At 35.7% G+C, this 26,355-nt stretch overlaps 2 protein-coding genes across 3 annotated transcripts in view; one reads left to right on the forward strand and one right to left on the reverse strand.

Annotated features, from left to right (window-relative positions):
- Nucleotides 1-26,355, reverse strand: part of CENPP (centromere protein P) — a 148,204-nt gene that overhangs the window by 66,024 nt on the left and 55,825 nt on the right. The window lies entirely within an intron of this gene.
- Nucleotides 826-17,850, forward strand: ASPN (asporin). The gene is made up of 8 exons (XM_074879671.1): nt 826-1,110; nt 6,627-6,894; nt 8,805-8,917; nt 11,043-11,256; nt 11,636-11,746; nt 14,146-14,239; nt 15,883-16,021; nt 17,304-17,850. The coding sequence occupies exons 2-8, from the start codon at nt 6,651-6,653 to the stop codon at nt 17,499-17,501; spliced, it is 1,113 nt and encodes a 370-aa protein (XP_074735772.1). The 5' UTR covers nt 826-1,110; nt 6,627-6,650; the 3' UTR covers nt 17,502-17,850.

Genomic DNA, 26,355 nt, shown 5'->3' on the forward strand with positions numbered 1-26,355 from the left:
GCAAACAGCACCACATTACATGTATATTAAAAACCCAAAATTTCCAGGCTGTTTTTCCACAGGAAGAATAGACTCAATATAGAAAGGAACTAATTTATGAAGCAGATTGTCAGATGTGCATGGAATTGGACAGATATAATGTATTATAAATTTAAAGACACAAACTGTTACATTGACTATCAAACTTGCTCTGGGTAAACTCAATTAGTCATATTTCTAAAGTATACATAAACAGGCAGCCTACAAAAGGTAAACAACCCAGTTTCTAAATATTGTGATGTGCATATCAGTACAAACTATTACAAGGCAAATCCTCAAAGACTTTAAACTCACAACTTCAATCCTTCTCAGAAAATTGCAAATATTGTCTGTTTTAAATAAAAGATAGGCATTATTTCTCGTACACAAGAGAAATAGATTAACTATACTGACAAATGAAAACTGATCTACATTTTACATTCTTCAACCATTTTCCCCAGCCAGATAGTTGTCTACTGGAAGCAAGAGGTAGAATTTATACTTAACTACACAAAGTCCTAATTTTATAACTTTAGAAAGCTTTGGCAACATGCTGATCACTATAGGTTACTGGTTTACCCTGCTACTGGCTAAGGTTTTATACTTTCATTCAAGTCACACTTTTTAAAGAATAATGGCTAATGAAATCATAAATAAGTGTGATTCCACAGCAGGAATGACCTGAAATGGACCTCACTGTACTTCCAATGGCCTGATGTCAACTATTATTAAACTACAGGTTTTACAAAGTCTTCCACTAGACGTCTAGAGTTAAGCCAGAAGTTTTGGCTGGAATACAGGCAGTGATGAAAAACATATGAGTGGTAACAAGTCGTCTTAATATCATTCTTCAGTATTAAGATGGGCTAATCTGAAGCAGCACTTTATTCTGGTATCACCCACGGTGCCAGGAGGATCAAGAAGTTTGGAAGTGGAATTTTTCTTTATATTTACTTTAGATTTCACAGAACTCAGCCTAACTTCCTTTTTTTCTTTTTTTCTTTTTTTTTTTTTTTAAATATGAAATAACTGGACATAAAGATCTCAGGTGGATCATCACAGTGCTTCCGGAAGAATTATCAAACTTGCAAGGTATGTCCAGTTTGAATACCTATTCTATATAAATAGCAATAAAGAATTAAACAACAGGTTGCCAGTCACTATGTGCAGATTAATAGTGTCAGGTAATTTAGAGTTAGAAATACCACTTTTTCTAATGGAATATTTGGAAATCTACTTTGCAGCTGAAATAATTCTGTATTTACTACATCTGAGCTGCAAAGCAATAATAAAAAAAAAACAAAACCAAAAACTATAGTGAATAATTTAGCTATTAAAGAAAGCTTTGTCAGAAAGACTTAACTGACAATAAAATTTTTTCCCCTCAGTTATTATAATATATGCAAATCTATCCTACAATTATAGCAGTTCTTCTATTTACAAGTCAGTGTTAACTTTGTGTAATTTGGTATTCAAGTTAGGGGGTTTTTTAAGTAGATATCAGCAAAGCAATCAAAAATGACATATGAAAGAGTGAACTGTAGATGAGCCACAGCCTAAAAATGCTCATAGGTCATACTCAGTAACACACAAGAGTCAAACAGTTTTCCATAAAAAGTAAATACTCTCTAAACGTAAGTTATTTTGTAAACATGTTATTCATTATTATACTAAATAACTTCAATATTGGGCTATTTCTCAAGACAGAATAATTTCTTCAGTAATCTTACTAATAAAAAAATTTCCTCCTGTTTTTCTTAAGCAATTTAAGTAAATGAGTAGAGTAGACAAAGAGTTAAACATAAACTCTTTTTATTTCAGGAATGGGACAATGACTAATAGAACCAGAACTATTTTTAAATATAGCTTTCAAAACAGCTATGGTCTTGCCTTTCTTTGGACAAAATCTGTGCGCAGTGCAATGATTTGTGTTATTAATGAACACAGAGATTTTTCTTTGCCTCTGTAAAGACCACCACTGTGTCATTTAAACATTTCCTTTTCAGAAACAATGTCATAGGAAATTCGCCTCTGTACACCGGTAACAGAAGTGATTTCTAAATATAATTTAGAGTCTTTAGGTCTTAAAACTTTACCTATTAACTCCTTCAGTGTCGTAACTGGTAAGACAAGACAGACCACATGCTGCAAGACTGGCATGCAACTGCCAAGGAATCCAGACTTACTCTCTTTTCTTTTTTTTTTTTTTAAATGAACACATCCTATACTAACAACATAACTTCGACCCTCACAGAAAGTGTTTTTCTTCCCATAATTCATGTTTAGAATTTTCATGTCACAGAACTGTTGCATGTGGGAATTTTCCACACAACCTCTAAAAGGTTTTAATCAGATTAACATACTGTGACATCACCTGCATTTAATTAGTTAAAAATTGTAAGTGTTATCCTAAACTAAGTGCATAAAAGATTCCTATCATCCATGTGCTGTCTGGCAACGTGAGTTTTGGCAAAGATCACCACATCGGTGCAGATAAGCATGTCCCAAACATTTAGCACAGTGATTTTAGGATTGTTACATACTTCAGGAAAGAAAGTCAGCCTTACAGCATCTCTACATGTAAAATGTACTTTCCACATTCAATTATCTCACTTTGGAGTGGCTAGTGTTCTAGTGAAAAGGTGCTATTCAGAAGCTTTTTGTACTGAAGAATAAGTAGGATTGCTACAAAGAAAGTGTCATGAAGAAGTATGTGAGCCCTCCTTAAAATTGCTACACTTCCTAAAACTCATCTTCAACGTTCTGGTCTGTAAAAATGAGAATGAACAAGGCTAGACTTTGTCCAAGCAACAATCATCTCTTCATGGTATTAATCAACACCTGAGCCTGTCTAACAGCTTGCGTATGTCAAGAATGGCTGCTCCATCTCTTCTCCTTCCCTCTCTCCCTTTTTAACCTTCCTTCCCCTTAAACCAGGCTGGTTCCACCCATTCCTTTGTGCTGGCTCTGATACTCAGACTGATTCAGTTTGTTCACAGGGAAATAATGTGTTGGGGGTTTTTCTCTTGCTCACATTAGTTTTATGCTGGTTTAGTGAGTTCAATCAGCTCAGTGAACAGCCTGAGAGGAAGAGCTGGTACAAGAGAACTGAAAATATGTACCTGGGAGCAGAACCAGCCTCAAGTGGCAGCAGTGGACCATCAGTACAGCTGTATCCATGAACTGTAATTTCTGAAACAATTATTTCATAGAATTCTCATGATAAAATTAAAGTATTTCCTGAAAGATCATTAGGTTCTTGGATTTTAAGCTTTCATTTTCTTTTAATTCTCTTACTCATGAAGTTTAAGCATGCAGAAAGTCTGTATAAGTTCTCTGAGATGAGCTGCAGAGTCAAAGCATTTCTACAAAGACATATCAACATCTATTTACTGGAAACCTCAAAGCCTCAGCCAGGAAAAAAAAATTTAAAACCTCCATAAAATCCAGTTCTTTGGAATTAATTTTTGGCAGTTCTTTAGCCAATGTGAACCTGGAGTCAAACTTGATTACCATCCCTAAGTACAAAGCCAATTAGCAATAAGGATTTCCTAATGGTAAAATGGGAAGTTGAAGCACGGGCTTTTTCTCTTTCCTAGGGAGGGGAAAAAAAAAAAAAAAAAGTACCACAACTCAGGCTTCCTTCTGTAAAGGGACTTGTTTTCAAGAGATTGAACTCACAGAACTAATATATGTAATCAATGACATATTTCAACACTACTTTTCTAGAACAACACATGTTTTTCAAGAGTTCAAATTGGCCAGTACTCCAATCACAGCCTCAACTTTTTCATAGTTCGAAATCATAATTAGTTTTTTGAATATCTGAAAAGAAATATGCAATCCATTTGCTACAGGTACAAGTGTGGAAACAGATTTTTAAATCGTTTCATAAGACAACTTCCTAGCACCAGATCCAGAACAGCATTTCAGGAACATACATGAAAGATTATCTTTTAGACAGTAAAACTACACATCCAGTGCCTACCACAAATAGAAGCCAGCAGGGATTTAGATGTTCCAAGACATGACACATGCTATGACACTTCGTATCCTATATGCAGAAATTGTACAACAACAATGAATAAAGCACAAAGCATTGTCACTTAATACCTAAGCGGGCAGTAGAAGAGCAGCCTGAGTGCCCATCTGTGAAAACCCAGACATGAAAGCACTTGTCCAAAAACAAGGAGAACTTGAAAGTCTGAAAGGCTTCAATCTCCTCCTAATTAATGGTATGACTACAGTATTAAATGTTTTGACTGTTTTGCTGAAGCTGAGATACAAGATTGAAAGGGCCAAATATTCCAAAGGTGTACCACCAGACATGACTGCAATTCTCTCCAAACAAAGGTAGGTTCCACATCTTATTCCCAGCAGTGTTTTTATTCCAAGACTCTCTCAAGAAAACACATTGTATAGGATTACCAAGTACGACTATAAAATTCTAGCATTGAAACAGAATGTTATTTTGAACACAAAGGAAAATATATGGGAAAAATATACATCAGGATTCTTTTAAAAGATTGTTAAATCAGTAAAAGATACACACGCTACTCAAATGAGCACGCAACTGGAAGATTACAATAAATATTAAACTTGCAGTTATATGCTGCGTACCTGCAAGATACAAAGTATATTGTGCCATTGTTTTCAGACACATATTTGGGGGGACCGGCACAGGAGTTACTGCATTCTTTTTGAAAGGGTGAGTTTTACGTAATCTAAATACCGTTAGCTTTTTTTTTTTATACACCCGGAAACATATACAGTATTTATGCAATACACAGCATTTTAATGCTGTTAAGAACCACATCCAAGAAACATCAAAATGACCTTGTACAGAAAAAAGCAATACAAAACCTCAGAATTTTGAATAAGCCAAGTCAACACCCTTGTACTAACAAGTGTACTCCTCTTCCTGTGATTGAGGACCAAAGCCAAAAGACCTACATAAAGACTTTTTCAGCTATAAACAGATCAGCAAGCATTCAATTAGGTGATCAAACAAGAATTGACATCCGTTTAGTAGTTCCCTAAAGAGGTCTATGATAGTCTAAATAGAAACATTTTTATAAACAGGATATGCATAACAAAATTTAGAGTAGCCCCTCTTGGTTTGCACAGTGTGCTGTAGGATCCGAACAACTTCCGGAATTGGGCTTCGGAGGGGAACAACATAGAGCTGAGGGCTGAATGTACAGTCTTTTCTCACAGAGTTGCAAAACATCCTGTGGCAATTCTTACTATCTCTGTTCTCCCTTGTGTTTAGTTTTAAAGGAGTATTTGGTCAAGAAAATCTTTAGAATAAAACCAGAGTATGTAGAAAATATCTGAGGGGTTTGACCTATGGATCATCATTGCTCAGGTAACCCAGTATACTGTAGGACTGGACTCCTGGTTTTCCCAGTCGGGTGGGAAAGAAATCTGGTAAAATTAGAACTCAGAGAACCTGAATGAAATTGAATGAACAGCTGTAATGAGACAGAATCTGCCACATTTTCCTGAAGACAAATCTAGTTTCCAAGTCTTTCATAACTTGTGTATTCTCAATAACATCAGAAAAAAATAAATTGTAGCTATCTGACATGGTGTTTTCTGCTTCAAAGGTTCCCTAACTGATCCAATATCTTTCTGTCTTCCAGCCTGAAGGACCTTTGATTACACAGGAAAGATACTTTCAAGTTATGGGTAATCTAGAAAGCTGGTGGGTTTTATGGCATTAAATTCAAGCACGACGCATTTTGAGCTCCTTTCAGCTGGCTGCATAGCTGTCACATACAGGCCCTAGGACAACAAAGCTAGGTTGGAAAAAAAAAGTTTATTAAAAAAATATGCACATAGATGTATTGGTTTTCCACTTTGTTCTGCGTGTAATTTGAGTTACTGATTTCAAATGACACAGATTCATAACTTCCAAGCCCTTGTCAGAGACAAGAGCTCTCATCAAATAAAAGTCATATACAAATGTGCTTGCATTAAAATACAGAGGTGAACTTCTGTCAATCGCAACAATATATGAATGGCTGGAATTGGTGAAAAGCTGTTGTCAGGACTGAAAACTCTATCTATTTTTCCAGATTAGAATAAGAAGTGTTTAATTAGAAGTGTTTAGGGAGTATCATGATGAGTGCATTTTATGTACTGCTAATCAAGCACTTCCCAATTTTCTAGATACAAGCAATGCACATATGCCAATGTATCCCATTAAAAATACTTTTTCATTAAGAAAGAATAAAATAAACCCAATTCCAAGTTCTGGTAATGTTTGCTACAAAGATTACACTTCAAAGCCTGAAGCAAATGATGATCCTATTTTTTAAACTCAGCTAAAACACTCTGATATGGCATTAATGTCTGAAGAATTAATATTTTAATAGTATTTATTGTAACACATAATTTTATAATAATTATATTTTAAAGAGTAATTTTAATGCTCTTTATCTTCCATATACTAATTAAACCTTAATATTAATAACAGATCATTTTTTCAGGACCAGAGACTGCAGCAGTGAGTGAAGTAAGTAGTTCAGTACATTTATTTGCTGTTTCACATTCACTGATTCTTGTGTTTGGGTTTTTTTTGTTTGCTTACTTTCCTCTTCAAGATTGGCTATCGTGATTAAGAAGATATGAAAGAATACACACTCCTTCTCTTCTTGGCTTTGTGCTCTGCCAAACCTCTCATTGGTCCTTCATATTTTACACTAAAGAATATGATGCTTCAAGATATGGAAGATGATGATGATGATGATGACGACAATTCTCTATTTCCAACCACTGAACCAATTATACCACTAATTCCTTTTGATCTCTTCCCAATATGTCCCTTTGGATGCCAGTGCTATGTGAGAGTCGTCCATTGCTCTGATCTAGGTAAGAACAAATCTGTGTGTCTGTTCTCTACTGGCCTCTCCTTTGGAGGATTTGCCTTTTAAAAGATGAATTTTACAGCTCCATAAATTGCACACTGTCACGTATTCCTTTACAAGTCCCTTTCAGGAGGAGCTTACATTTTTTCAATTAGGCTTGCAAACTGTATCTAATTAAGTGTCCAGCAACTATTTTGTGTCCAGCACTTTTTATAACATGTTTTCCCAGTTCATGCACATCAGTTTAGAAAATTAATAAACTGCTAGAGACACCTTGCATTAGCAGTGACTTCTGTTGCTATCAGCACAGAATGGAAAGGCATGTAACAAATGTGTGCATGTGCTACCTATATCTGTAACAAATAACTGTAAAGCCATTTAATGGAACACTTACTGGGGTTAGTAAATACATATAATCTGCATAGTTTTTTATCCACTAGGAGAATAATCACAGAATGCGAAAATGCTTATATTTACATTTTAGATTACCCTTTCTCCTGTTTCAGTTACTTTCGTGAAGTTATATCCAAACAGAGAAGCACAAAAGTTTGCTGTTTGCATTAGACAAGCTATGAGTCCCCTCTCTCAAAAAAGAGTATGGCTAAAGAAGTACTTCATTCACAACTACAAAGCAACAGGTCAAATGACAAGAAAACATAAAGGAAAAAGAGGCCATAAATAAACCACAAGGAAATGTAATACTAGTGCGTATTTGCTCAGCTTAATTTCCTTTAAGGTGCACGTCACTGGTAACATTTTAACCAAAGGCAACCCTGCTACTGTCACTGTTGCAGGCAGACACTAGCCCTAAACACAAAGTTATTATTAATCATGCCAATTTGAATTAGTGTTCATTGAAGTTTTCCCATGATTCAGGGTAATCAGAGGACTACGGTCCTGCCACTAGCACAGTGACATTTGTTCTCATCACAGCTCTGCCACCATCCTGAACTTAATCTTAGATTCTTCATGTCTTAGAAACCTTGAGATAAATTGCTGTCTTTTTAAAAAAATGCGTCATTATTACGGAATCAAAATAAACTTTTGCTGACAGCAATAAGCTGTGGTTATTGCATCTGGTTTAGAGATTGCAAACACCCTTCAGTTCACACATAGAAAAAATCCCTATTAATAGACTTCATGTTTAAATAACTATAACCTATTAATTATGGAATAATTGTTAATAAGCTGGACCAGCATTTAGCATTTGACGCATCAGCGTTTCCACTGAAAAGAAAACTACTATCCCTTGCTAGTCTCTTCTGCTGATTCAGGATCTCAGATGGCATGAACTGAAGTGGTTTTGTAACTGAAAAATTAACTGGATTGGGGAATTTATACAACTGGTAATTAAGAACTGGCAGCTGGAAGACCACCTTTTGTCTACTTTCATGAAGAATAGCCATTTCTCAGCCTTGATGTTAACTGTATGGCTATATAAGCAACTGCGCGGGTACAAGGGATAGGGCAGTGCAGAAGCAGAAAAGAGCATTCAAACACTGAGCAGAAATCCCTCATGGCCACTGCAACAGCCCTGTTCCTCAGTACCGAACCACAGCCGCAGGTCCTCCGAGGGCTGCTTTCCCCAGGGACTGAAGCCGTTTCGCTGGAGAACAACTGGTGCTCTGAGGCATTTCACAGATGCAAAGAATCTGCAATGAGCACCCCATTCAAGCTTTTCATGGTCAGGGGAAGCAGTACTTCCTCCTGAAACCATCCACACAATTTTGTTGTACATTCTTACATGATTAGTTCCTCTCATTATCAAATATTCCTTTCTATCCTTGCTTTATGGCTGTTCGTATCTTCTTTCCCGCCATAATAATCACTCTTACTGTGTTTTGCTGTTTAGCAATTAATTTCTGTGGAAGTACAGGCACATAATGTTTCTGTTTATGTCACATACTTAAATAGGTTTGACATCAATACCTCGCAACATTCCACCAGATACTCGTATGATTGACCTTCAAAACAACAAAATTAAAGAGGTCAAGGAAAATGATCTTCAAGGACTCACATCGCTTTATGTAAGCTTGCTATTTTCCAAGTTTGAAATGTTTAGGGTTCTGAAATATTTTGATACTTTTAAGATACAAATGGTACGTTCTGCTCTAACAGTATCCATAAAAATAAAGCCTGCATATTTGACTGCTCCCACACAGTAAGAAGCAAATGTCTTTGAGCTGTAAGAACTATGCCACTTTCCACATCCAGAAAACGTACCATGTGTATCTCACCAAAAAGATTCTCAAGACCTCTTAGCACGCACAGAAGCATTCCTTACGTTCTGAAGGCTGCAAGACAACTGCTCCTTTTTTATGTGCTTAGCTGTAAAATAGCAGAAAGAACTTTATCTCACAAAATAACTAGAATGGTATTTTCTGAGACTACTTTCAAAAGCACACAGCATACAACTAACATATACAGCACAAACTAATGTTACAAATCCAGTTGACCTGAATGGAAAACAGACCAACACTGAATTAATGAAAAAGTTGGGTGCTTTACTACTTTTTAACACACTCAAGTATGCACATAGAGACAGGCTTTAATATAAGTATCACTGGCAACTGATGAATCTAGATACTTATGGTACACAACAATCCCTTTTTATAATGAAAGAAAATAAGAGAGTCTCAGAGGTCTGGGAAGGTAGATTAAATCTGTTTTGGAATACTTATTTCCATAAGGTGTCACTCTAGATCCAGTACCAAAGAATACTGACAATGTTAAAATTGTCATTATAAAAATGACAAATTGTTCCACAAGTTATAGCAAATTGACATTCTATTCCACATTAATGTGTTTCATGTCTTTCTAAACTAACATAAACCAAATCCTTTTCAATTGTGTCTGGCTTCTGATCAAGATCTAAGTGTTTATGAATGAGCTTGTTAATTATTGTGGGTTAAGCTAGAACAGAAAATATAGAAACCATATAAATTCATTGTTTGCAACAAAGTGTTTTCAATTCCCCTTAAGTGTCACATGTCTGGGCACACAACAGTCTTAACCAGCAAGTTATGGGTAAGCACACTAACTGTGGTTTATATTCAGTATAAAAGATCCTATAGAAACTAACCTCCAATGACTGAGAAAGTCACTAGAATACATTAGCAATCACCACATTATATATTAGAGTCACCACTTAATTATGTGATAGCTGAAAACTGAGCTTTTTTGATTTTTCTCATCAGTTAATTTGTGGCAAGGCCTAAATTTTTACTGAAAGCAAAGTTCACTTTGTACAATTTGTCTGAGTACTAACTTACTTAGCAAAGGCATTGATGGCAACTTGGATTAGGAAGAAGCATTTCCTGTTTATTTGCTTAAGCTATCCTCATTTTTTTGGGGAAAAAAAAGATTAATTCTGTTTTGCTCTACTTTTTTTTCCACAATTCCAGAGATCAGATGACTTACCAACAGCTCAAAGAAGTTAAAAAGGAACAAAAATGAATAGTCTAGGTATGGAAATGCAGAGATGTGATTTGACACACAAAATAATTTCAGATAACTCATATTGTTGTCTGTAGTAAGTCATTACAAATTCTCTGATAACACATAGCAACCAAGAACAGAAAACTGTCCCAAAAAAGTACTAGTGTATTGTAGAGGAGAGACTTAAATTCACAGGAGTTGAAAAGTTATGGCAAATAAGATATAAATTCATGTGTGTATATCAGCTGTGCACTGACATTAACTTTTAAGAAATTTGGATTAAAACTCTAACTTTTACTTTGCAGCATTATGCTGAAATAAAAGATGAAATTCTGAGTTTTGACAATTTGTCCGCATTAAGGAACAACAACAAAAAGAATATAACCCCTATACAATTCCATAAAATACCTGAAGACAAATGTATTTTTTCGCCAGTTCTTCTCATTATCCATTATCACCTTGTCAGCTCTGACTAGTTTTTCCCTACCTTCTAGCCAATACTCCAGTCTCCAGAGGGGGTTTTTTTGTTGTTTTTCACAATCAATTGAAATACCCAAAGTATATACAAAGTGCTAAAATTTGATATGATGGAAAAACAAAATATTTAAAATACTTAATTGTTAAATTATATATCAAATTCATTACTTAAAATTCATAAACATAACACTCCTATATAAAAAAAATTATTTCTATTGTTCTTCCCATATCTCGCAGGCACTGGCTTTGAACAACAATAAAATATCCAAGATCCATCCAAAAGCCTTTCAACCAACAAAGAAGCTACGACGACTGTATTTGTCCCACAACCAGCTAACTGAGATTCCAATAAATCTACCAAAAACTTTAGCAGAGCTCAGAATTCATGCTAATAAGGTTAAGAAAATCAACAAGGACATATTTAAAGGAATGAAGTCTCTACATGTTTTAGGTAAGTTCAATTAAGTAGAAAATGTCTTTATTAAAAATGTAACATACTACATATAATTTTCATTCAAACATTTCCCCAAAGTGCAATTTTTCTCTTAAAGAGATATCCATGCTGTGGAAACTATCTTTCACAATTTACTTTCTATGTGAAGCTGCTACATAGGTCAAGTTTTTGGTAACTCTGCAAGCCAAGTTAAGAGAGCCTTTATTCACCGAAAGCTGTGACTTCCACCCCACAGAATAGGTTATCAAAGCTAAACATTAATTAATGCCTAGAACATCAGAAGTCATAAATAAAATTAAACCAGCTGTTTATAACTTAGTCTAACATACACAAAATTCCTATGCCATAAATACTTTTTTTCCCCCCCCTTGGACAGAAATGAGTGCAAATCCTCTTAACAATGATGGAATAGAGCCAGGGGCTTTCGAAGGAGTAAATATCTACCATATAAGAATTGCAGAAGCTAAATTAACTTCAATTCCTAAAGGTATGCTTTGTTTTACCTTTTCTATTTTACCTATACCTAAGGTAGTATATTCCTAAATAAAGTGCTTTAACATATATATGATTATTAAAATATTCATAAATTCTGTTTTGTACTGTTCCTTACTACCAAAGCACCTCTGACCTTATTTTTCTTTTTGCACTTAGCATCCAATTTGACATCTCAACAGTGTGCATGCACGCGCGCACACACACACACTCGCTCTCCAGCCCCCTCATCTGCCTTCTCCCCATCAGGCAGTCCACTCCTCTCTCAGAGTCATCCAGAGACTCTTCTCAGGAGAAACGATGTGAAGAAAATGATAATAAGATGTCACTTCACATGTTTCACATCAACCTCTCAAAAATCCATACAAAGAAAGGATAAACCCCTTGATTTTTCATCTGGGTCGTAAGGGATACAAAATTCCCAATTCCTTTATGCATTTAAAATGAAACCCCAAAATTTCTAACTTTAATTTTGAATGTTTCAAGTGACTCTGTAGCTCAAATATGCTCTGCAATACCACCTTAATGCAAAACCCAATAAAGCATTTTATACATCTTCCGATGGGGTTTTGCTAAGTGAAATTTAATATTAACATTTTAATTAAATCCAACACAAAATACTACAAAATGAAATCACTCCATCTAAAAGAATTAACTTGTGATTTGAAAATAGTAATAAATTAAAGCACTAATTTTACAAAAAGTAGCACGAAGGAACTCAGTACAACATTCTACCTGCATCTTCTGTAGGTCACCACTGTATTTAACCAAACCCTCATGATTTTCACCTGCTCAAAACTACTAGCTAAGAGAAAAAGGGAGGAAACAAAGCCTAATACCATATGGTTTATCATTCATTAATTTACAGGGGAACTAAATGTTAGCCCCCAAGATATTTATTTCTGGATGATTGCAAGAAAGAACTTGTTTCTTACTAAATTTAATCTCTTCTTGTAAACAGATATATATGCAAAAGCATCCCTGTAGAAAAGAACACTAAAAAAACCCCAACAACAAACAAAAAACCCAACTCACCCCAATTGTTAAGGTAATTTTAATATCAGAAGTTATCTGGCTTCCTATGGTAACACTCCCCAACACACACACAAAATACATTCTCCTAGTATCATCATATCACCATCTCCTATCACTTATCACAAAAAAAATACATAAAAGTATTCAGATTTTGTCTTAGTTATAATCTCCAATAAGGAAACACAAAATGAGATCCAATATGTGGTGTCAAATACAAAAACAAATCATAAAGCAACTGGATTTCATGGTGAACACATTCTAACCAAATGGAAACTAAGTTTGCAGGTCCTTCTATCTGCAAATGTTATGACAACACAAAAGATTAAAAAAGTGTAACTTCCAAAAAGCACTTAAAGTCTAAAGTGGACAGATGGGTAGTCTTCCCTATTGTAACTCAGACACAAGAGCACCCAGTGAAATTGTAAACTGGAATGTCAACTAGAAAAAAGCCCAAACAAACACCAAGACATGTCAACCTGCATCAAGACCGACTGTAAAGCACACCCCTTTTCTGGAGTACTGTAATGCTACAGCGCTCAGCAATGGGAGCAGTGCTCTTCTAAGCCACATTACTGACAGAAACATGTGGCTTGTCTTGCTTGGTGTCAGGGTGCCACCTAGACAGATGTGAGCAAAACTGAACATAAGATCAGCAAATAGTAACTTGTGACTATCTTTCACTGCCCTCGCTAAAAGGATAATGTAAAAAAGATTCTCCACCTCCTGGTCCATTCACTGACAGGTCTGAATTGGTATTTTGTACTATTGACTATTTGGTACCATATGAGAAAATATCCTGCGTGCCAGCACAGGAAAGAGCATACCACATATCTCATTTTGCTTAGACAGTTCTGAAAACTTTCCTCCCAGGTCACACCTTAGGAGCCGTAATAGCACAACTGTCACATCACATGGAAGAAAATACCTATCTACAAAAACCTGCCACTGGTTCCACGGGGCTAGGATTTTGACTACCAACTGTCAGATAATTGTACATAAAATACAATTTACATCTTTGACAGGTTAACCAAAAGTACATGAAAACAATTGTAAACAAAGGTAGCAAAATTATACCAAATTCTGTAACTCTGAAATCTTTAAATCTTTACATTAGCATATGCGCTTTCACATCTTAATTTTTTAAGTTACTATTTCAAACCAATTGATGTTGATGATTTTTTTTTTTTTTAAAGTAACACACTTGTATCTAATAGCCATTTCTTGAATGCAGACAACCATACCCAAAATTCTCCACCCAATCCTAAACACAAAGGAAAGAAGCTGTTTGGAACATAATATGTTTTCCAAAAAAAATAAGTTGGCTTATTTTTCTCATACTGTGCATTTGTTTTTCATCAGAATTGCCCTCCAGTCTACTAGAACTTCATTTAGATGACAACAAGATCACAGCAATCGAAGTTGAAGATTTTAACCGATATAAAAATCTTCAAAGGTAAAATTCCCAAGCAAAATGCTTTTATTTGATAAAAGATCAGGATCTCTTTTTTGATACTTCTCATGAAAAAAAAAAAAATTAAAATTTTAAGTGTTTTATAAGAACTGCTGTAAATAAGATCAAACTTTTAAAAAAACCCCACACACCACACCACCCCCCAAACTTCAGCCTTATTACCATGTCTTGCCTATCAGTTTGCAATAGAAGTGTATGTTAAGAACCTCATCTGATTACAAAATGTAGTCACCATAAATTCTTACTTCATGGGTTGGGTAATATTGTATGGCTTTTATATAATATCTCTTAATGTGCTAGTAGTAATACGCCTCAACTAAGCACTGCATGTATTTCTCATACTCAGAATATATGAACCTTTGCGGTCATGTAATTTATCAGCAGCATTCAGATTTTTTTCTCCAGCCTGTTCCCTATCAGGCCCAGGCATTTTAACTCTTTGGGCACTCATCTCACAACTCACCCCCCAAAATGAGGCATACAACACCACCAACTGATTTTTGGTTTAGGAACAGAATGCCTTTCTTGCAACTAAATTTATAGGATTTAAGAGTCATAATAGCTTTTTAATTCCAGAGAAGGCCTAAGTGTACTGGAAGGAGACACTCCATACACACCCTAAAGAAAAATATAGAAGGATAGCATGAAAAGGGAAATTTGAGACTTTTTTTATACAAACACATGAGAAAACTGGGAAATTGCAAAAGATAAATTCACCTCCTGAAAACTAGCCTGGGAGAAATACAGTAGCTAGTAAAGGAAACAACTTGATAACTGTTTACAGATGTGATGGGGTTTAAGGAAAAAAAAAAAAAAAGGAGGTTTCTGAGGAAAGTATCACTGATGTAGGACAAAATAAGAAAGTTCTTTCTGTAAAGCTCAGTTAAGTACTCTGAAAATACAGATGAGCAGCATTGAATTTTGGATTTGGTAATAGAAACTACTGTCAAAGAGGAACTACTGAACTGACAAACTTCAGTTTCTGAAGAAAGCAAGAAAGAAAGGAGAAAAAGGGGATTGCAGGATGCATGGAGAGAGCAATTCCGAACTGTCCAGTGCCTCCACCTTCTGAATCATCTCCGTAGCAATGCAGGCTTAAGCCTTATAGCAAAAACTCTAAGGCCTAAATTCAGGAAAATGTGGAAGTAGGAAAGAAGGTAGTCCTGCTTTTTTAAAAATATAGATTTTTTTACTAAGCTATATATATACACAACTGTTTCTTTACAAGACTTGCTCTTCTTTGGCTATTTATTAGAACACCACCTTTTATTACTGTGTGTATACTTTGTAGCTATACTACTTGATAAAAGGGCAGGATTTATTTTACAAGCAGATGGGTTGATGTCTATAATTTTAACTCTTGCCACTAAAAGTAGAAAAGCTGCATGAAAAACTGGACAATTGCTCACATCAGGCTAGCTGCTGTCCTTTAAGTGGAGATTAAATTAAGAAGAAAAAAATATTTGTTAGATCAATGGTGGTTTTTTTTCCTATCAGAGGTAAGATTTCATCATTTTTCCCTATTTTTTTTCCCCCCGTCTACTCCTGTGTATGTCAATCTTAAAAAAAAAAAAAAAAAATGCTGTTGTGAACCTTTAATTAATTGTTCCTTGTACTATTTCTAGGCTAGGCCTTGGGAATAATAAAATCAAAGATGTGGAAAATGGAAGTTTTGCCAACATACCAAGCATACGTGAAATCCATCTTGAAAAAAATAAGCTCAAGAAAGTTCCTCCTGGATTACCCGAACTGAAATATCTGCAGGTCATATACTAAATTTGATAGAAAGCTCTAGTGGTTACGAATTGTTTGACTTTCACACTGCCATACTGATTAGGACACAACTAAAACACATAATTTACTGTCACATGTATTTTGACCTCACACTCATACTTGGAAAACCTGAAACCACATATGTACTTAAAGAAATAAACAAGATCAAACATCAGGAACACTCCCAGGAAAAAAAAACAACAAACCTCCCCCCCACAAAAACAACCACAAACAAAAAACCAACATGCTACACCCAGAAAAAGTTTCCAGAAAGTTTGTTTCAGATTTATTATAGTTTCCATATTAGCAAGCCAGAGTGGAAATTTTTCCATTCCCATGCTGAAAAGTCTTAAATCTAAAATAAATTATTTATGAGGCTGAAATGATGGTAAGATTTTAAAATTTTTACATAGAACTAGGCAAATTCCGCAAGAAAATATTTTCAAAACACATTTATTTCCTGAATTCTGGAATAGCAATTAAAATCATTTATGTTTTATAAGATGACCTATACCTTAGGATACTGAGCAGAACAAATCTTGGGGAAACATGAAGAAATGCATAGATGACAGAGCACTTGATAAGCTATTTGGTAAAAGCTTTTATCTCTGAATTTCATTTCTTCCCACTTCTCATTTCCCTTCCAATTAAATATTTTGAGATATATCTTAAAAAAAAACAACAAAAAATGCAAACAAAAAACCCAAAACCCAAACATCAACTTGCAGCGTAATGCAAAATTAGATACACAAGAGTGCTTTTGTCAATGTACATTATTTTACTTAAATTCTAAGCTCTACCACAAGCCTTTTATTTTTTACTAATTGAAGCTACAACAGCACTAGACTGATCTGTTCCTGTAACCATACTGACAAATGTCTCCCAATATCAACTCTTCTAGAGACTACTTTTTAAAATTTATTAAATCACTAAAAATCTGCATTATGGGAAAATATAATACTGCACCATTACAATTCTTACTATAAGAGAACATAAAATTGCATTGTAGGAGAATGTTCCATAAGAATAGAGTCCAATTATTCTGACAACACAGTGATAAAATACCACATAACTTATTTTTTGTGGGAGAGACTGTGGCAGGAGGGAGACATTTTTTAAGGGTTTCACACAAATTTTTAATTCCTGTTACTGTTAAGGTCTGCATCCAATTGATCTTACAGCAAACCTCAGTTATCTATATGCCAACGAATGTTTAGATATTTTTCCCATTCACATACTAACTATTATATTTTACTGTGTCTTATTGTTGCAGGTAGTCTTCCTTCATTCTAATCATATTGCAAAACTGGGAGTGAATGATTTCTGTCCAACAGGAAGAAGAAAGAAGAAAGCATTATACAGTGGCATAAGCCTCTTCAATAATCCTGTAAAGTACTGGGAGGTTCAGCCTTCAACTTTCCGTTGCATTTTAGCCAGAAACAGTGTGCAACTTGGAAATTTCCTGAAGTGATACCACAGTTGGTCATTTCAAAAAGCAACTTGTCCAAATCAGTTCTACAATACTTGAAATTTGCAGGAAAATGGCAATTTTACACTATTTAACCAGTTTACAAAGTATTTACTATTTTAGAGATAATTAATTAGAAACAATATCTTAGTAGGATCCATTGTATTATTTGACAATGTTCAACCTACATTTGAATAATTTAAACAAAAGCCTTTATATCTTACAGAAGGACTCTTGGAAGTGGAACTGGAAACTGTATTTGTTGTTTCCTATTATAGATGTTAAATTCTTAAGTTACACAGTTTTGAGATTCTTTCTTTCAAATAAATTCTAAAAAAACAAGTGGAAGTGACTTTTTCCACAGTAAGGGCCTTTTCTTCTGTCAAAAAGTGTGGTAAGAAAAGTTGCAAAAAAAATTATCAGACTTCAAGGACAACTTCTTGTGCCATTTTTGATAATCAGCAAAGATGCAATGAAAAGGTACAGTATTGCAAGGTCTTTTGTCTCTAAATTAGAGCATATTTTTATTACGTATGAAGTGAGATAAAGGCCGGTTTCATATCAAGAACTAACATGCAAAAAAACTTTAAAAGTTTTTGGTATTTTTTCTTGCAACTTTACAAGGGAAATGTCCTTCGATGTTTTGCTATCAATATAATTTGATGCACTCTGAAAAGTAGGATTCAAGTTTTATCATATGCTTCAAGCTTAATAGGAATGATTATTAAACTCCCTTTAGGCCAGCACAAACATTTTCTTTTATAGATAAGAACTGTAATCATGTTTTCCATTTAATTTTTTCCTGTTTTACATTTTGACATCACACGGGTTAAGAATCCCTCAGTAATGGAAGTACCTTGAAATTGCTGAATGCAAGCAGATAGCTGGAACTCAACTGCCCTGACTTCTTACGTAGGTCAGCATTTAGAATTCTCAATACTGACAGTACTGTATAAAATGGATATTTTACATATCTATTTAGTGTATATTTGCTATTGGGATTCAAAATAAATTAAATAAACTTAAAGAACACTCGCATTTGTATACTTGATTACATGACAGTTCATGTCAAAACATTCAGAGATTATAACTATCCACCTTTCTGACTTCTCTAGATATTTTCTCTATTCTTCCTTCTTCCAACTCTACATACCTCGTGGATCATTTATCACTGCTGTTCTTCACAAAATTAAAAATTCAATGCTTTATTTGAAGCAGCTATGGGAAATGACACAGACTAGTAGCAGAAGAAAATACTACATAGAAATCAAGGAATTCCCAATCTCTCAGCCTTTTTACCACCTCCCTAAGTACAACAAGCAATAAGCATCAAGTCTAATATCTGATTTTCTTTCATCTGCTTGGTCTCTTCATATTTAGTATTTTGTTAGCACCACTATTTTGTTGAGACCCAAAACCACATGAGGAGAGGAGGGAGAGCGGTCCAGGGAAAGCTTTTACTAAAGAACAGTTTTTGCAAACAGATAATCTGTAAAGCACAAGGCAGAATAAAACCAAAACAAAGCATTGAACAAAACACAAAACAAATCTTCCTATCACCAAGCATCTTTCTTTTCCTGGCTTCTGAAGATGTTTTTAAGGAGTGCATTTCCTAGCAAATAACATGGGGAAAGCAGTGATCAGTACTGAAAATAGTAGTTAATGAGTATATTCTTCATCAGTTAGTCTAGTTTATATCATGGACTTCTTTAGCCATAACTATGTCTTCATGCATGAAGAGCTATGATCTCTAAACAGAGACCGGTGTTAGAAGACAAGCCTGATCTGTGTATAGAAAAAAAGGCAATACCTTCAGTAGATTTTTCTACTAGGGAATTAGTTACTACACACACAGGAAATGCAGAACTATGGATGTACAGTTCATACAGGGAATGCATACCAGCTTTTACTACAACTCTGCATTCCCAGCAAAGACATACTCTGAGCCTCTCTATACATTGCACTTAAAATAAACCAAACAGTAACAAATCTAACAAGGCTACAGAGGGAAACAGCCAACCCTTTAAGCCAACTCTAAAAGATTTATGAGGAGCATGGAAGAATGTTGAAAAGAGCAAGGACAGAAATAAGTAACTGCGAGTGAAACAGCCTAGTTACATAAAGAATAGCACACCACACAGACTAGTCATTTACCCTAGACTAATCCTCATGACACAAAATCTTTACATTCATACTCAAGCAAGAGCACCTACTGCTTCACGTAACAGCCCAGGTGCACATTCGTTACCCTCTGGGTACCAACCTCCCCTTAATGACAGGCTACCCTGTCTTATACTACCATAAACAGCTCATAACCCCATACCAGAGACACAAAGTACTGTCAATAACAACTAACTGTCCAAGAAGAAAGTGAAGATTTGAAATAAACACCCATTCTTACCTAGTAACAGCTATAAAACTGAAGTCTTCAATGTTCCACAAAAGGTTCAGTGCTTATAAAATTTACTATCAAAAAGATAGAGGAAAGACAAATAAAGGATGAGGCAGGAAAATCTGTAGATGACCGGAGGTTAATCAAGAGCTAAAAAAATCTGAGGGACTTCTGGTGGAAAAAAGTGGTCAAGTAGCAACATAACAGCAAAAAGAAGTTCAATCCTAAATAAGGTTAAGATTGAAGAATGGAAGAAAAATTTCCAAATCTTTTATCTACTTTGTAGAACACTAAGTTAAGAGTTTTCACCTTGAGTAAGTGGGATAAAGGTGGACTTCAAAGTGCTTTTCAACTGTGCTTCCGTTGAAAGCACAGCAAAGAGCAAGCGTAATGCTAGTGAAGGAATAGAATGGATAACAGAAAAATCATTACACTTACATGAATCACTAGTTCCAAGGTATTCTTAAACACTAGTGCTATACTATATACCAATTCAGCAATGACAACAAATAGAAAAGCTCATGCAAATTTTGCAGCTTAACTAAAAGAATAAACTCACAGTGTAATGTAGTACATTATTCTACACTAATTTAGTGGTAAGGATCAAAAGGAAACATGACAGAGACAGGAAACAATTCCTTATCTAATTGAAACTTATGCAGTGGACAACAGGAACTCTGCATGTGCCAAGACTAAGATATTTAAGAAGATGGAATAAGATCTGAACACGTGTAGAGCAATTTCTGCTTCCTCCTGTTAGCCTACACCTCTCTACCCTAAAGCAGGCCTCTTCAGCCAACCCACTGCTAATAAGCCTACTCGGCAGCAAGGAGCTGTTGGAAGCAATTACTATATTCTCAGTAAATCTTAGTAACTGCATTTTACATAAGATTCCCAAACATAACAAATGCCCACAGGTGAGTAGGTTGCCACGTGAAAAAATAAAATCCCTCTTGCTTTTGTTCAAACTGCCCGTGTTCCTATGACTAACCACCAGGCACAGGTAAGAAAAACAGCCACTGGACTTTTTGGTCTCCCAAGGCAAGGAGTTGTGGCTGACACTAGTTAATGATCCTAATACAGACTCCAGAGTGTCCCTCAGTCTTGGACCTCATCTGAAACTTTTCTTGGGGCACAGCTTTAGCAGAGTAGTTCTAGTCCCTAGAAAGCATGACGAGCACTTTCTAAACCTCAGAAGGTTTAGAAGGTTTACAGGTACTCTCATAACAGTTTCACCAAATTTTAGGTCCACTGCTGAAGTCAATATAATGAGAAAGCTTTATAAAAATGTAGCAAAGTCCTAACAGGTAGAAGACCATATAGTCTTGATCTTATCCCTCCAAAGCCTTAAAAACTCTTACCTTAACACTCTTTCCTCTTTGCCATGCATTCAGACTGAGAAACTCTTTCTACAGTCAGCATCCATAGACACATAGAACATTCACAGAAGAAACTGCAACACTATTTTGAAGATACTACCTTCTCTCTCACACTTAATAATCTCTAAAGGATTTTATCAACCGCTTAGCTTTTCATCATCTTCAAGGCAAATTCAGCTAGCTTTGAAGCTTAAAAAACTTCATCTGTGACTTAAACTAGACCGGTAATTTTGCATTAAGGCAGGTAAGTATCAAATGGTTCATTCTAACCGTCTCCTGTAAGAGTTATTTTTAGAGAAAAGACAGTAATTTCCTATATCACATTACATAAATTCACAGGATGTCTGTCACTTATGAGAAAAAAAAATATGTTCAACGACCCCCCACTATTTTCAGATCTCATTCTTCAGCTAGCATTTGTGGGTAATAATAACTAATAATTTACCTTGTATCTTGGGCATACTTTAACATAAACCCAAATGGATGTCACAATGACATACAGACATTACAACATAAAATGTGCCTTACACAGTTTCAGCACTGATTTCTAGATATGGACAGCAATAAAATTAACAGAGTAATAGCTAACTAATGAAAATACACTGCTGTTCAACGATCTTTCCACAGTACAGGGCAGTTCAGTATCAGCAGGTGGGGAGAAAAACTGTCAGGAAATCAGCTCCACCTTTACATTCTCCACAGACGTTATGGAAAAAAGAAAGAGGAAAGAGAGATTTGATATAAATCCTTCTATGAGTCTTCCCTTATTATTCCTTGTACAAGTAACTACATACCTCTAATAAAAAAAAATAGTATTTATTCCGCCTAAGCTTTCCAAACTTTAAGGGGCTTTTCTCTTCTGAAAATCTGTCAGGTCCCTAACAAGACAGTTAACAAATTTCACCAGAGGATGGCAGCCTATTGTTACCAATGCAAGGAAAAGTAATTCTGACGAATAAATAACAAATACTTACTTCACAGTAATAGCCCAGTAAACTTCAAATACTGCTTAAGCAGAGTAGCCTATTTGAGTACTTCTAAAGACTGAGTTCTATATCTTGCTCTACACCATTAACTTGCTGGAGGATGAAATAACCTCATCTCTGTCTTCTCCCTGCCTCTTTCCCCAATATCAACCTACATTATGCAGTACTTCAAAACACAGCAAAACAAAGCATAATATAGAAGTTACACAACATTACCAGACAAATAACAACAAACTCAAAAAGTTTAAAGCATACAAAATACTATTAAATCATGATTTTAACTTGCACCATCAACTATATCAAGTGCATACCACGTAAATCAAAACATACATTCAATAAAACAGGATTGGTTTCATATCCATATTGAAAAGCCAAACCAAAACAACGTTCTGAAGCATCAAATCACTTCAGTTTGAGAAAATTTGTTCTGCAAGACACCTAATGAAGAATAGTTTTGTAAAGATTCTTACACCATGCAACCCTCAATCTCCCATCACAAAATCCCATTCCACCTCATATCCCTAATAATATTAGGTCCAATGCAGTACCTTCTTTATTTCCTCTATTTCCTTCACCACAATACTTTCACAGGTTAGAAGTATGGGTTCAGAATCAACTACTTGGTTGAGTGCAGACCAGTGTATGAAACTCACAGATCATCTAGGTGCTCTCTCTTCCTGCTAAACAAGTTAAAGAAGGTGAAGAAGTGTTGATTTTTCTTCCTTTATCCAGTACCAATAGTGCCTTCCTCCTCTGCCCAGCTGTCAATTTATATAAAACTGCAGGAATTCAGTGTATCTGGTAAAATGGCTAAAAGTGTCCACTATGCTCAGGAAAATGTCAGGAAAGAGAAAAGGACAGATGGACAGAGAAAGAGCACAGCTACTTGGATACCATTGCATGACCTCAGGGAAAAAAAGAGTTGTAGAATCATAAAGCACAATGAAGTATGGGCTGGATGAGTAGACAATGAGGTGAATGGCTCAATGGGGCCATCAGTGAATTCTAGCTGTAGGCCAGCACCTAGTGATGCACCCCAGGCTCTGGGGTATTGGCTCCAATTCTGTTCAACCTCTTCATTAACGATAGGACAGATGACGCTCTGCAAGTTCGCAGATGACAGAAGTGGGAGGAGCGGCTGATGGGCCAGAGGGCTGCGCTGCCATCCACAGCAACCTTGACAGGCTGGAGAAATGGGCCAACAGGAACCTCATGCCGTTCAAAGGGAAGTGCAAAGTCCTGTAGCTGGGCAGGAATACCCCAGCATTGGGAGACTAGCTGGAAAGCAGCTTTGCAGGAAAGGACCTGGGGGTCCTGGTGGACAAGTTGAACGTTAGGCAGCAACATGCCCTTGCAGCAAGCAAGCTAACACTATCCTGAGCTGCATTAGAAGGATGAGGACAACCTCCTCATTCCCAGTGTTGCTGTCACTAAGTTACTGCATGAACAGGGAAGCTACAGACACCTGGATTCCTATGGATTTGAGCCTTACAACTCTCAGGTTCTTCCAGCTTGTTTCTACCTCGTACCAATCCCTCAGCATGTCTCCTACAGCTGCCTTCTGCAGCTACCACCTGTTTGGCTGCCAAGTGACAGCTAAAAGTATGCCAAGAGGTTAGTCAACATCTGTTTCGTTTTACCATCTGCTTGCTTACTCTAAAAAAGAGAATTTATAACTGTCTTTTCCTCAGTTGAAGTACCTCTTTGGAGCGCTTTCCTCTACATAGCTGCTATTTTTTCGCATTTGTAGAAAGTGCCTGTAGATTTCCCTCTATCCTGTGTCAAATTTGGTTATAATTGGCAATGAGGATCAAAATATACTGGGTAAAATAAGTGACAAAGACAGAAAATTCACTTTCCTTAGAAACCAAAAGATCAAAGTGTGGCTATTCTAACCCTAGTAGAAAATTTCAGAAAGTTTCACGTCAGCAAGAGTCCCATCCACAATTCCTGCACCAGCATTTCCCAAAAGGGAGACAAATGCCCAGGACTAGACCAGGAGAAAAAGGTATATGAACAAAGATATGCAATTTTTTAACTATACATATTGATTCAGTAACGTGGTAAAATAGTTCAGCTACCTAAAATAGGTTATGATCATGAAATCTGATACAACTTCATTGTTACAAAACTTTAAAATCATTTAACATAATTTGAAAAAGTATTTACCTACATCCTAAGGAGCAATTTCTGCTCTCAAAGACAGCAACTACCAACATTAAAATATGTACCATACTAGTTCAACCATAGTTGACTATTTACTAATCTTACGGTGTTTCTTCTCAAGTTTAATAGAGAGCTACACTTTCAGAAGTTAGGTTTCTAGCCAATATCTTGATATTTACCACTAATAATGCACTCACTGAAATCTATTGAAGCAACTTCAAATATCTCAGAGAAGACTGCCCAGTAAAGTTGAACAAAAACAAGATGTCTCAGTTTACAAGTTTGAACTATGCCAATTTGTTCTCTCCATTCCTCAAAGTTTCTGGATATTTTCCCATGTTGCCCTGATTTAAAAAAAAAAATCTGCCTCAGAAGTGTTTTTTTCAATGACAGATTAACAAGAAACAAAACAAAGTAACATAAGCTTTATTTTTTTCCCCAATAATTTCAAAGAAAAGAAGAAAATTCAACTGAAAAATCTTAGGAATAACACCAAACATCACTGTTCACTATTTCACAGTCTTAACAGCAGATTCCTGGTAAAAATATTGCATATTTATCCAGAAAAACTAATGTATACAACAACAAACAAAAACATTAACATTCCCATTGTATTTTGATCACAATTTAACACCAGGATGGCAATAAAAGCAATGGTAAACTAAAAATAATGAAATTATGATCTGAAGCCTATTTTTTTCTCCTTCTTAATGTTTCTTGGGGGTTTTTTTCTCCTCCTTTCTGGGGAGACTAGAGGTTTGAGAACAAAGCTGTTAATAAGAAACATACGGAAAAGCCCTGGAGTAAACGAAAATCTGACTCGAATTCCAAATGCCACGTATCACATACCACCATCTAAAACCATCTAGTAAGATAAACGTAAGATTTACGCTGCATACTCAATGAATCACCTGAGCTAGAAGACAGCGTTATGTATAAGATAAACTGAAGGCTTTCACGATATTTAAGGTATTTCCAAAACTAATCAATATTTTGAAACAATTTGGGATGTTTCTCAAAAGCTTGTGTTAGCCAAAAAAAGATTAGCTCAACATAACATGCTGCCAGAAGACAAACTTGTTGCAGTTTTTCATATAAAATATGAACAGTTCCACTCAACTGAACAATGCAATTCTGGATTTAACCATTATGCTGCTATGATTGCAGTGGGAATACCATACAGCCAGGTTTTCCTATGCATGAACACTTTTTCTGGCTCCAATTCTTGTCCAGGAGAAATTTGAAGACTCTGAGATTTCTGGAACAGCAGCACTGTGGATGCAGTTTTGATGAGAATCCCACACATTTCCCCACACAGCTAACTCTTGCCACAAACTCCCTGTGCATAAGCAGTACATTTAACAAGCCTGGATGCATTAGACTAGCTGCATATATACAGACCATCTATGCATCTCATGCAGGATGTTTCCTACACCAGATTCAATACACATGTACTATCCATCACCTATACAAAGGTTTCTATCAGAGGCAAGGGGAGCAACACTAAAATTAATATGCTCTCTTCACAATTACATTGGCAGTAACTTAAGGAGTTACATTCTCTGTTAAGCATGGAAAAAATCTCTAGCTGACTGGGTGCCAAAGGACGTAAAATTTCCTGAGGGACACAGAGGGAGCAAGTCACCGACACAAGCATGCACTTGCCTCTTAATTGTTCAGCCGATGTTATTTCCAAGTTCTTTTTAGATATAAAGACCAATGAAAATATTTTCCTTCCAGAAACACACTTCACAGAATACCTTAACTCCTTTGTTTCTCATCTGTGGAAAAGAAAATTGGCCTGCCATTCTAAAAGATATCATTTTACCAAAATTTATATCCTATTTAAGCCACCAAGAAGAACATCCAGACCCCATGCTATTATTTGTCTGTCAGCTCTGTCTGCTGTCTTCTTTCCATGCTACAGGCTGAAA

This window comes from Strix uralensis, chromosome 10, assembly GCF_047716275.1.
Source record: "Strix uralensis isolate ZFMK-TIS-50842 chromosome 10, bStrUra1, whole genome shotgun sequence".
NCBI lineage: Eukaryota > Metazoa > Chordata > Aves > Strigiformes > Strigidae > Strix > Strix uralensis.